Genomic DNA, 12,533 nt, shown 5'->3' with positions numbered 1-12,533 from the left:
GTGTATTGAGCGATAGTCAAACGTTTGAGGGACGCTGGCTGGCGTGGTTGAGGGTCCCTGCTGTGGGTTTTAGCGCCAAAAAGTATAAGACTCAGGGGACAAGGGACCACGCAGGCCTTCACGCAGGGATGTTCAAGGATATGTCTGTCGGGCCGGAGAAGCCGGAAGTTGATTAGGGATGAAATGTCTCGGCAATGGTGGGAATTTCGAGCTCAGAATTCACGCGGCGGCGCTCCTTATGCTCCTTATGTGCGCACCTTCTTCAGACTACCTGGGAGATGCAGGGGCACACGCAGAGTCGCAGACACACGCTCACGATCGCTTCCGAAAGAATAGGGGCTTCATTATCACGGCATGCACTCATGAAGTTACCCGACGGTATTGCCCTGTCGACCAGCGACCGACTCGCCGTCCCCGAACGCCCTCTACGTAGGGATTTCAGCCGTTTGGCATTTCGCACCCCCTGCGCCAGCTCGGCGCGCACTCTGTTCGCATCAAGCACCTGAAGACACTCAGTTGGACGATGCGTCTCCCGCGCGCGCGTGGATGATCACGGGACGGACCATTCAACCTCATCGCTGGACGGTCTTCCGCCTTGACCATGATGAGTGCAAATCCCATACCTAGTAGCGGTTCTCCAGGGCGCGTTGTCATGAGCGAAAAGGACCTGGTGGTGAGTAGGCTGCTTTGTGCGACGTGTGGGTGGTAGTTCGGTGGCGCATGGTGAAGATGGGACGCGGTGTCTGCCATGCGAGTGGGAGGGGATAGGCAGGGGAGGACAGTGACTGCGGGGCGTACGCAGACTAGGACTTCTGTTCGAGGCGACCGGGCAATGACTCCGTCGATTGTTCTCAATAACTCTCACTTCCACATACGTTCGCCGCTCTCAGGGGCCAGAGCTGAAGTGGTTCATGGAGACCCAAGTGCCACCCCTCATCACGGAGATGGTGGCCATCATCAACGTAGGTATCTCCATATGGCGTGTTTCAGTTGCTCGGAACGCAGTTCTCATGTCTGCGTTTTGTTGTCCCATCGGTATCAGACCGGCCTGAGCTGTAGTCTTGGGTCGCAAGAGCCAACACCACCGTCCCAGCCTGTGAACCCCCCAGCGACGTTAGCGATAACAGCGGCGAGGTGTGCATGAAGAGATGGCAATTAGCAAACAGCCTGCTACCTGATCTACTCACCTATGCCCTAATTTTGATTGCAGCACTGACCTCGTGAAAGGGTTGCTCACGCTTGATGGAGCCTTTATTACGAAAGGCGACCTCACCCTGAAACTCCCACACCACAACCACGGCGACGCCGTCAGGGTCACTATCAACAGCGCACGGCCCATCCTCCTCAGGCAAATCTCCTCAGCGCGCAACCATCTCCTCGCCTCGCTCGACATCATCCTGCAGCTTGCAGATGCCGGGCATGGGAGGCGCGACAAACTGCTGCGTTCTCCACTGAGGCGTGTGAGGGAGAATATGAAGAGTGCAAAAGCGGAGCTGTGCCGTGTGGATGATGCCGACATTTTTCCGGCCAAGAAGGGAGATGCTAAGGCATTCGCACCAGACCTCCCCGACGACCTTGTCATAGACCTGCACGTGATACAGTCCAACGTTGTCGTTTCGGTTCACGCGCTCCACTACCCTCAATCGGCCATCCCACTTCAGTTCCAGAGCAAAATATTGGGCAAGTTCAAGAGCGCGAAGCTTGCGACTTATGAAGGCAAACAAGTCGAGATCCTCGACACTGTCATCGTGGAAGCCACCGCCCCTCGTCTTGCCACCCTCGTCAGCTCCATTGACACCGTTGAAGCCCTGTGCAATCAGCTGATGCTCAAGCTCAACGTTGCTAGAAAGTCGGCTGTGGTGAGCACTTGAGCACCGCAACTCATGGGAGTATTTAAGCAATTTGAATTCAGGTTACATGTGGTAGTGATTTTCCTGTTAATCGGAGTAATCTAGACCCACCACTCACAATGATAACCACCGTGTGGAAACTCTACGAGATAAACCCTTTCCCCCCTCTCGTCTAGCTAGTCGGCAACGTTACATCAGTTTGATTACAATTAGGACATTTTTCTTGATTTGGGATTCCACAGAACGCACAGTAAATGCATACTAGGTCCCGCATCCTTTCCAGCGCAAGCGAAACTGGTAAGTTGATTGCCCGCCGGATTGAGGGCGAGGCACAGGTTCTGCCCCACACGCATGATGCCGCTATGATATCAAATGCATCGAGAAGACGCTCGAGGTGGTTGAAAAACGTGGGTCTTAACACCTAGCTCATCAGTAACAATTCATTTGCTTCCCACGTCCACGAACATTCTTCTCGGAAATGTATACTGATCGCATCAAAAGGCATTTCTTCAATGGGCAATTTCCATGACCTAACGCGTGTCGGACGCGTCGATGGCCACCGAGGCATTTGCTTTGCCGCGCTTGCCATTTCAGTGGTCCAGCACGGGCGAGAAAACACTGCAACAGATTGAGGGCTCTATGTATTTCTCGGAATTCGTATATACATAGAGCGTCCGCTCGTATCCCGCAAAATTTCTCCAGTTCTCCATCAACCCAACCTCTGCCGTACCCTCTTGCCTCAATCGGCCCCGATCTCCAAAATCATTATCATCTCCTCGTTCACACCCATTGCCTGTAGCCTAACTGCGGCCGTAACACCTTCGCCTTCACTTCAAACGTGCGCGGCTTTGAACGGCTAGATCTACAAAGCAGACTAAGATCAGTTCGAGATTCGAGGTTCCTGCTTCTTCGCTCTGCCCCTGCATGAAACACACACTTCAAGTTCCTCCGGTTGTCCGCATCGGCCAAAATCCTTGCATATGAACTGAACGAACCGTAGTTCAAACCCACGGGCTCGAATGGGAGAGGGAGTTAGGCCTTGGGAATTGAAAGAGATAGCCGAAAAAGTGGGCAACGGCGACGTGGGCGAGAGTGGCGGCGAGAGTGGTAACGGTAACGGGCGGCGAGAGTGGCAGGGAAAATGGCGAGAGCGCCAACGGCGACGTCGGCGAGAGTGGCGAGAATGGTGGGGAGAATGGCGACGGTGGCGAGAGTGGCAATGGCGGCGGGGAGAATGGTGCAAACGACAACGGCGGCGGCGAGAATGGCAGCGGCGGCTCGCACTTCAGCGTCGGTGGGTGCATCAGCATGTCCATCTCCACCTCCAACACCGAATACGTCGGCGAAGACCGTATCCGTAACCGCCTTCGCCCGCGTCGCGACCGAGTTCAGAGTATGAAGGAGGTAGAAGTCCACCTCGACCTTGATCTTGAAGAAGGCGACTTTGAGTACGATTATGAAGACGGCAATGACGACGATGACAACGACAGCGACTACGAAGGCGGTGGAGGGAACCGGCATAGGGGAAATGTGAAGGAAAAACAAAAGACTTCGAAGCACAGGAAGATCCTTTGGGGCCCCGCTCTCCCAGAGATGGAAGCCAGTGTTCTCTTTTCCCATAGCATGCGTGAATACCTCTGCAATGAGGTAGTGCGTGCCATTGAGAACAATGTTTGGATCTTTGACCACTTATCATTGAGTGAGCTGGCTGCGAAACCGAAGAATGCTGACTGCACCAACTTGAGCATTGAGGATGTGGACGATATCAAAAGTGGGAGGGTGCCGTCAATTGGAGTGGACAAGGACGGGAAGGCGTTGTTCATGTTCCTCCCTGGAATCATTGGGCAGGGGTGGCAGCTGGGTTTTGTGAAGGTGGCAAAAAAGGTGGTGAAGAATTAGAAGGAACAGAAGGAGGATTTTGGGAAGCTGTCAAAGGATGTTTGACCTTGCCACCAGCCAACGGATGCCATCGATGTCACCAGCCAAAAAGCCACCATGCACATCTGTGTGTGGCAGACTATGTATGGGGACGTTATGACTGCACGCACATGCACTCGGGCCCTGCCCAGTGCGACACCTATCACTTCATCTGCGATCCCGGTGTGGAATGCATCAACTGGCTCCTCAGTGAGGCTCTTCGCCTTATTGACCCCATTGGCCATTACCGTCTCACTCAATCGATGACCCACCTTCGGCCAGATTTGAAGCACTTCTGGGCTGGTACGAGGGGCCCCCAAGTCAATGCCATGAATGTTCTAGCAGCCAACCACCAAACTGCACCGCATCATGACAAACGCGACATTCCTTACAGCTGGGCCACCATGAGCTGCTTTGGGACTTTTTCCAAAGGTGGAAGATTGTGCCTTCCCGATCTTGGCATCATGCTGCCTTATCGACCTGGAGATATTTTGCTCATTCGCAGTCAGGCTCTTGAGCACTTTGTGGAGATGGTGGGCGACGGACCCTGCCGACACCCGGTATGCGTTCTTGCAGTTTACTTATCAGAAGGTGTTTGAGCTCGGGTTGGAAGGTTCTCAAGAACTTTCACAACCGGGAGTTGGACGGAAAGCTTGCTGAGGAGATGGTTAGCATTCGCTGGCCCCCCCCCCCCCCATGTGCAAAGGGAATGGTCATCATATAGAGATGGAGGATAAGGAGGTGGAGTTGGAGAGGAGGGTAAGAAGTTGTTGGCGGATAAGGAAAGGAAGGGCCGGAAGATGAAGCTGGAGGTGAAGACGGGGATGAAGATGGAGGAGGACATGAAGACGGAGGAGGACATGAAGATGGAGTACCACTAGGATCGCGTCGCATCATATTGTATGTAGGCAGTAGCGGTGTAGTAGCCTGTACTACGTAGGAGCGGCCTATATTTTACAATCACAATTCACAACTCACAATTCAGACCAGGTTTTGATTCCCAACGACTGGTGTATGAGGGACTGTATAAGGGACTGTATAAGGGACGTTGTTCGTTTCTACACTATACCCTGTATACAGTAAATCCGAAGACAGCCGGTCTCTACTGCATTCCTGTGAGGAAGCTCTATCTATGCTGACTGTTCTCTTAGATACGAGCTTCTCCATAATCCGAGCGCTGTACCTATGTGCAGTCCTTACGGACATGCGGTGAAATCCATAGGCCCATGGCCCATGAATCGATTGCTATCCATGATGCAAATGATGCCAGACATGCGAAATTGCCGAGTAACGGGACAGATCGATCTGGCGAACTTTGAATTGCGGCTGGCATCATCCATCTGCCTCCATTCGCAAGTCGCTGCTCGCTTAAGCCCCGCCTGGCTCACTCCCTAGCCGTTACTGTCGCCCGCAGCGGCGGTATTCCAGTAGACCCGCTATCCCGCGCATTCGTTGTGGCTTGCAATCGTGTTGTCGCCTGTCCATTTCCGACTCATCACCCACCCCCGCATCACAATTTCACATTTAAAAACTTCGTATGCGATCCAGTTGCAATAATCTTGTCAGACCCCTTCAACCCCACAACACAGCGGGCAAACGCCATATTATGCCCCGCCTTATCCAACGTCGCCGCAACCGATATCGTCTCGCCTTCCTTTGCGGTGGACAGGTACTGCACTGTGATATCGACGCTGAGACCTGGCTTGTGGCCCGCGGACATTATTGCAAAGGTCGTGCATTCATCCACTAACTGTAATATAATGAATGGGGATGGATGAGCATGGACAAGGCTGAGATAACCGAGCGTATCTTGCCTCTTTTTCTTACAGTCGCCAAAAGCCCGCCATGTATAGACCCTGCGAAATTGAGCATAGGCCCGTCGACGAGGAGCTCAAAGACCACTGCGCCTGGGCGCGCTTTCACAACTTTCAGCTTGTCTGCGATGGTTGCGCCGTAGTAGGAGTCGTTGAGGGCCATTACTTGGAGCCAGCTTTGGACTTCTTCCGTGGTGGCCATCGTGGTGGTGGGGCGGGCGGCAGTGTTGGAGGACCTTGGTGCGTGGATGATGAGAAAGGCTCTTTGGAAGAGCCCGCGGCGGTTATTCCTCGTTTGCTTCAGTCTGGCGGCGGCTGCGTTTCTCACTCTCTTTGAGGCTTTGAGAAGCTGCAAGCAGCGGGGGATGGACAGCAAGCGCGTGATGACAACCCAAATGTCAAAAGTATCCGCGGCAATCAGAGCTCTACTACGCTGTCTACTACGGTACCATTTAAAATCTGGCAGACATCACATGCAGCTCAAGTGCATTGTAAATCCTCAGAGTGAGGCTGATGAGTCATTGGGTGTTTGTCATCGTAGCACGTCTTCCTTGCCACGTCACTTACTTGGAATTTCACGACGAGAGAGCGAGAGAGCGAGAGAGAGCGATCCGGTGGTTAGGAGTTCTTATCTGCGAACCGCCCGTTTCAAATTCATGCCAAGCGCAACGTTAACCCCCCCAACCCACCCCTCGTGTACATATAAATAAACAACTGGCCGCTCAGCTACCCTCCCTAAACCACAACCCAACAACACCACACCGCTCTAACCACCCTCCTCCGTCCATCCACCACCCATCACAATCGCCACAATGCAAATCTTTGTAAAAACCCTGACCGGCAAAACAATAACCCTCGAAGTCGAGTCCTCCGACACCATCGACAATGTCAAAACAAAAATCCAAGACAAGGAAGGGATCCCGCCCGACCAGCAGCGGCTCATCTTTGCCGGAAAGCAGCTGGAGGACGGACGCACGTTGAGTGACTACAACATCCAGAAGGAGAGCACGTTGCATTTGGTGCTGAGATTGCGCGGCGGGGCGGGGGAGGAAACCACACTGGCGGAGACATCAACGTCGTCGCTCGAGTCCACGACGGAGGCGAATACGAATACGAATACGGGGACGGGTACGACACCGTCCCCCGCGAAGAAATCCACACGGTGCAAGTTCCCGGCCTGCACGGCCAAGCCGGTCAAAATCATCGGGCTGTGTCGCTACTGCACGCACACGTTCTGTTCAAAGCATCGGTTGCCCGAGGCGCATCAGTGTCAGCAGATGCAGAGCTGTCGGCAGGTGGCGGCGGAGAGGTTGGCGGGGAAGCTGTTGGGGGAGAAGTGCGTTGCTAGTAAAGTATAGGCCCGGGGGCGTTTGAGGAGGGGGGTTTAGAGAGGGGAGGAGGGTAACACGGGGGAGGGAGGCATTATACATGTTTGCTTTGACACCCTTTTTTGAAGGGAATAAGAATCGCACGCTTTTCGTTTTTCTCTTGGCTTTTTACACACTACTGTTTGCATTTGATTCCATCTTGGTCGCCTTTTTGGTGTTTTTGGATCGTGGGAGATTGTGGGGAATGTTACAGTTTGAGCAGCCGATTGTTTACATGTGCAGCACGGTACTCTCCCAATATACACAAAGTTCCTTGATTCAATTTAGGGTTAGGGTTAGGGTTAGAGTTCTGATTTCAATTGAGAATACAAGGTAGGGGTAGGGTTAGGGTTAGGGTTAGGGTCTCTATTCAAGTGGCTGATGCCGTGGTCGATGCTGTCAATTCAATGGCAGCTCGCAATGGACACTGACTTAATCACGTGCGTGGACGGCAGCTGGTCGTTGAGGCAGCAGGCTTAGGGAACCCATCGTACCCGGACTTTTGGCCACCTACTGTACACCCTTCTGGTACTGTAATTGGATTCTGATAACACTGGCGCTTTGGCACAGTTGAATCTTGCTCTCCCTGCAGACGTGCAGGTCGCGAGTTCAATTCCCACTCCCAGACAACTTCTTTGTTTGTTCAGATTATGACCCCTGTCGCGCTAGGCGCGGCGTGGTAACTACTGTTGCGCTTGGCGCTTCGTGGGTGTTAACTGAACAGCAAAACTACGTACTATGTATCGCAACAGAAAGCAACCTTACCCACTCTCAAACAGTTCGAGCCACGACCATTTTTTTTTTTCGCTTTATTCCTCCTGTTTCACACGGCTCCGCCTCGACGGGGCTCTGGGGAAACCACCAACATCGCTCATCAAATCCAGCATCTGCAGCCCGAGTGAGATCCCTTGTGTCAATCATCTTGGTCAAATCGGTGAGAAGCTGCTCCCACTCGTCGCGGGAGCATGGAGCGGGTGTGTGACATAGAATGGCAAACAAATTGCGAGGCTGCTCCTATGCCGAGCTGCCTCGGGCTATCGCGAGTCGAGAAGGTAGCATATTGTGAGGCTGCTCCTATGCCGAGCTGCCTCGGGCGATCGTGATTCGAAAAGGTAGAGTATCGCGAGGCTGCTCCTATGCCGAGCTGCCTCGGGCGATCGGTTTTGGTATTGTGTGCGGCTTTTAATTCTCACCTATAGTGTTCCTTCCAAGTGTGAGTGCACGGCATGGAGGTATGCCCAAGGTTACCTGAGCGCAAGAGAGAGAGAGGGAGAGTGAGAGTGAGACTGAGTGGGTAGGGATCGGGGGGCGAGAAAGCACATCCCACTACCTTGAAATAACTTGAAGCGGTCTGGAGTAGAGTACAGGTGATAATAATGCCTGCTGCAAGGGAATGTCCCTGAATGCCTGCTAATGCCTGCTAACGGAAATGCCTGCCCCGCTGGCCTTTCTGCTCGTTCAAAGGACCTTGAAGAAAGAGTCCGGGTCCACGCCTGCCGCGTGAAATAACAGCTTTTTCTTTGCGTGAAATAACAGCCTTCCGGGTTCAATTACGCGTGCTGAAGGCTAAAAACTGAGGGTGAAGGCTGTAAGTCCGAGGGTGAGGATACATCTCTCACGTGCGCTTTTGGAGCGCACTTCTGACCAGACCTCTGGCTAAACCCTCCACCGGCACACTCCGCACCTCTGGCCAGCCGTGGCCAACCAAATGAATGAGAAAGTGCCCGACACCATAACATTCCAAGTATTCGGTACCGCACCTCTGGCCACGGCGAGACAAACGCAGTCACGTACATATACTGTATATGTACATAGTACTGTACAAACATACTGTACATGTACTCCGCTGAGCTGTCGTGATCCAGTGCTGTCAGTGCCATACCCCCGCTTTCCCCCATTCCCATAAGCAAGCGTATAGCTTCCCCCCATTGGCTGGGCTTTTTTCTTCGCTGGACCAAGCCACACTCTGTATCGCACAAGAACATGGAGATTCATATACGTATAAAGACGCTGTAGAGTGGGGAGGATGTAGGCCCTTCTCTCCTTCCCAACCTACCAACCCCCTTCCTTCCACCGCAATTGCAAACAGTACACATCCCGCCAACCACCTCCAGGTAACAACAGCAATCCCTTACCCCGCGGCAATCCCTCACACTACCTAATACATATCAATCTACCCTCCCTGCCAGCACAGCACAGCACAGCCAACATGTCATCACACCAGGCGCTCCAGGGGCACCTGTGGTGTGGCATCTTCACCGGAGTAACCACACCACGGCGGAAGAGGAGGAAGGTTACTCCAGTTACCCCCCGGTTGCCCATACGTCTGCCGACCGCTGTGCAGACACCATTGCAATCACGTCCGCGATTTGAGTTCCCACCGTCTGTCCATCGCCACTTGCCCGAAGCAATTGCAGACATGGTCAGCGTGTTATGATCTCGAAGACTGAGGCGAAAACGAAGTAGAGAAGACAAGGCGAGAGTGATAGGCGACAAGAGATTGTATTGGCGAAACAAGAAACAAGGACTAGAACAGGAGATGAGAAGAACTGGTGTTGATCTGCTGGGGAGGAAGGGAATGGACGAAGAGAGGCCGGCTATTTATAGATAGGCAACCCAGCAGGCCAGAGAACAACAACAACAAGAGGGGACTGGGGGGGGGCGCCAGCTATGCTCCTAGAGCGTGCGTGGCGAGCGTAGAGAGCATTGCTACAGCTGCTGGCTATGGAGAAGTAGTGGGGAGTGTGGAGAAGCCGAGGGGGGATTGCCGAAATGAGAGGAGAGAGGAGGAGTGGCCATATTGCGGGAGGATTGGCGAAATGAGAGGAGCGAGGGGGAGTGGCATTGACATTGACATTGACACTGACATTGACACTGACATTGACATTGACATTGGCGTTTGACATTGGCGGTTGACATTGGCGGCTGTCAGTAGGTAAGCTTATGGTATGGGCGCGTCGTCCATAACATCACCCCTCTCTTTAGCGGCGGCGGCGGCGGCGGCGAGTTTGGTGTGGTTGTGGAGGAGGGGCACCGGGGACAGAGGAAGGCTTGTTGGGGTACGCGCTGTGGAAGTCCTTGAGGAGTGCGTCGGTATGGGTGAGGTGTTCCACGGGCTCCCAGGTGTTCTCGGAGTCAGGCCAGCCCTGCCATTTGACCAAGTACTGAAGGCGATGACGATGGATGCGAGAGTCAAGTATGGCTTCAACAACCCACTCTTCTTGACCCTCAACGGTCTCTGGGGCCCGGGTTCGGGTTCGTGTCGTTCGGGGATGGTGAAGCGGGGTTCGAGGAGCGAGACATGGAAGACATCGTGGATTTTGTACGTAGGCGGGAGCTTGAGTCGGTAGGCGACTGGATTGATCTTTTCAACGATGGGAAATGGCCCAATCTCGCGATGGTTGAGCTTCGGAGAGGGCCGGGTCGTCTGGAGGTTTTTTCGGAGGAGCCAGACGTGGTCACCATGCTTGAAGTTTGGTCCAGGGATTCGTATAGCGTCAGCGTAGCCCTTCATTCGATCTTGCGCTTCCTTGAGCTCAAGGACGAGCTGTTCATGGACTTCCCTGATTTGTTTAGCGCGGGCTTCAGCGGCGGGGTTGACGGATTCGGAGGTAGCAGAGGCAGCGAAACTGAAGCGGGGGTGGAGACCATTGTTGGCGTAGAAGGGGGTGGTCTGGGAAGCGGACTGGTGGGTGTTGTTGTAGGCAAACTCGGCGGACAACAGAAGCCGTTTCCAGTTGTCCTGTTGGTGGTTGCAAAGCATCGGAGATACTGCTCCAGGATCTGGTTGGTGCGTTCCGTCTGGCCGTCGCTCTGGGGGTGGAAGGCCGAGGAGAGGTTGGCTTTCGCCCCAAGGAGTTCGAGAAGTCGACGCCAGAACCGGGACTTGAACTGGGGTCCTCGGTCAGAGATGATGTCGTCGGGGAGGCCGTGGAGACAGGATGATATTGTGGAAGACTAGGTCGGCGGTGGATTCGGCGGATTCTGACTCGCTGCAGGCGATGAAGTGGGCCATCTTGGTGAGGCGACAGTTGACGTTCAGGATGGAGTCGTACCCATCAACGGGAGGCAGACCGGTGATAAAGTCCAGGGACCAAGATCCCCAAGGGCGGGTAGGGATACTGTTGGGCTGGAGTAGGCCGTAAGGTTTGTGTCGACTGGATTTCGCTTGGCTACAGATATCGCAGGACTTGACGTAGGCCTTGACGAAGCGCCACTGGCTGGGCCACCAGTAGTTGCGGGAGGCGAGTTCGAGCGTCTTGGACATCCCAAAGTGGCCGGCTAGGGGTGTATCGTGCATGTCGTGGCAGACTTCAGCTCGGAGCTCATTGGTGGGGACATAGACAAGGTTATCGTGCAGCAGGATCCCATCTTCATCTGAGAACCGCTTGATACGATCTTGGGTTTCCTCGGTCCGTTGGGCAAGGGGTATCTTGAGCTCTTTGCGGATGGTCTTAGCGAGGGGTCAGAGGCCTGGGCGGCCTTAATCTTGTCAAGCAGCGTAGTATCCATGGGTGTGAGGTAGGCCGCGGCGAGTCGGAGGCGTTCGGGAGTCAAAATTGTGGTCGCCTGGGAGCGGAACGCTTCTTCCCCCTCTTTAGCTCATGTTCGAGCGTCGGGAGAGGGCATCGGCTTGGTGCTGCTGGGAACCGGGGCGATAGGTAATGACAAAGTCAAAATCCGAGAAGAATATCGACCAGCGGGCTTGGCGGCGGTTCAGGGTGCGGGTGGTCATGAAGTACTGAAGGTTTTTGTGGTCGGAGTAAACGGTGATCTTGTGACGGGCGCCAATGAGATGGTGTCGCCACTGGGCAAAGGAGTCTTGGATGGCCAGAAGTTCCTTGTCGTAGATCTCGTAGTTGATCTCTTCGGCCGTGAATTTGCGAGAGTGGAAGGCCACAGGGTGGAGCTGATTGTCCTGGTCAGGTTGGAGGAGAACTGCGCCAGAGGCGAAGTCGGGGGCGTCAGTTTCGACGACAAAGGGCTTCTCTGGGTCAGGGTGAGCAAGGATGGGGGCGGTGGTGAATGATTTCTTCAGGTTCTCGAAGGCGGTGTTTGCGGCGGGCGTCCAGGCGTACGGGATGTCTTTCCGGGTCAGGGCTGTGAGCGGGGTAGCGATCTTGGAATAACCTTGGATGAATCGGCGATAGAAGTTGGCAAAGCCGAGGAAGCGCTGGACGCCTTTGACATTCTTGGGAGGTTCCCAATCCGTGATGGCAGCGATCTTCTTGGGGTCCATTTGGATGCCTTTCTCGGAGATGATGAAGCCTAGGAACTCGACAGATTCACGGTTGAATTCGCACTTCTCGGGTTGGCGTACAACCCATGCTGGCGGAGGCGGGACAAGACTTCGCGGACGTGCTTGGGGTGATCTTCGGGGTTCTTGGAGAATATCAGGATATCATCAAGGTAGACAAAAACAAACACATCGAGAATGTCGTGGAAGATGTCGTTCATCAGGTACTGGAAAACGCCAGGAGCATTGCTGAGTCCAAAGGGCATGATATTGTATTCGAATAGGCCGTAGCGGCAGCGGAAGGCGGTCTTCCATTCATCGCCCGGGCGCATGCGTAAGAGGTTGTAAG

The 12,533-nt window shown here is 54.0% G+C and overlaps 4 protein-coding genes across 4 annotated transcripts; 3 read left to right on the top strand and 1 right to left on the bottom strand.

The window, feature by feature from the left end:
• The first annotated feature begins 709 nt into the window (after positions 1–709).
• On the top strand, positions 710–1,988 carry EV422DRAFT_264519 (RAVE subunit 2/Rogdi). Its single transcript, XM_053065823.1, has 3 exons — positions 710–962; positions 1,043–1,134; positions 1,211–1,988. The coding sequence occupies exons 1-3, from the start codon at positions 912–914 to the stop codon at positions 1,869–1,871; spliced, it is 804 nt and encodes a 267-aa protein (XP_052922067.1). The 5' UTR covers positions 710–911; the 3' UTR covers positions 1,872–1,988.
• Positions 1,989–2,875: 887 nt separating this feature from the next.
• On the top strand, positions 2,876–4,046 carry EV422DRAFT_264509 (uncharacterized protein). The gene has a single exon (XM_053065822.1). The coding sequence runs from the start codon at positions 3,159–3,161 to the stop codon at positions 3,747–3,749; it is 591 nt and encodes a 196-aa protein (XP_052922066.1). The 5' UTR covers positions 2,876–3,158; the 3' UTR covers positions 3,750–4,046.
• Positions 4,047–5,277: 1,231 nt separating this feature from the next.
• On the bottom strand, positions 5,278–5,783 carry EV422DRAFT_571184 (acyl-CoA thioesterase 13-like protein; the record flags this gene model as incomplete). Its single annotated transcript, XM_053072965.1, has 2 exons — positions 5,278–5,517; positions 5,595–5,783. The coding sequence occupies 2 exons, from the start codon at positions 5,781–5,783 to the stop codon at positions 5,278–5,280; spliced, it is 429 nt and encodes a 142-aa protein (XP_052922065.1).
• Positions 5,784–6,242: 459 nt separating this feature from the next.
• EV422DRAFT_543342 (polyubiquitin 5) lies at positions 6,243–6,965 on the top strand. The gene has a single exon (XM_053071328.1). The coding sequence runs from the start codon at positions 6,394–6,396 to the stop codon at positions 6,937–6,939; it is 546 nt and encodes a 181-aa protein (XP_052922064.1). The 5' UTR covers positions 6,243–6,393; the 3' UTR covers positions 6,940–6,965.
• Positions 6,966–12,533: the final 5,568 nt, after the last annotated feature.

Source organism: Fimicolochytrium jonesii (genome assembly GCF_025526975.1).
Source record: "Fimicolochytrium jonesii strain JEL569 chromosome Unknown EV422scaffold_31, whole genome shotgun sequence".
NCBI lineage: Eukaryota > Fungi > Chytridiomycota > Chytridiomycetes > Spizellomycetales > Powellomycetaceae > Fimicolochytrium > Fimicolochytrium jonesii.
This window is presented reverse-complemented; position numbering and strand designations above follow the sequence as displayed.

Coding starts and splice junctions, on each gene's coding strand:
- EV422DRAFT_543342 (XM_053071328.1), top strand. CDS start 6,394: ATGCAAATCTTTGTAAAAACCCTGACCGGCAAAACAATAACCCTCGAA.
- EV422DRAFT_264509 (XM_053065822.1), top strand. CDS start 3,159: ATGTCCATCTCCACCTCCAACACCGAATACGTCGGCGAAGACCGTATC.
- EV422DRAFT_264519 (XM_053065823.1), top strand. CDS start 912: ATGGAGACCCAAGTGCCACCCCTCATCACGGAGATGGTGGCCATCATC. Junction 963..1,042: donor AGATGGTGGCCATCATCAAC/GTAGGTATCTCC, acceptor CATCGGTATCAG/ACCGGCCTGAGCTGTAGTCT. Junction 1,135..1,210: donor TTAGCGATAACAGCGGCGAG/GTGTGCATGAAG, acceptor TTTTGATTGCAG/CACTGACCTCGTGAAAGGGT.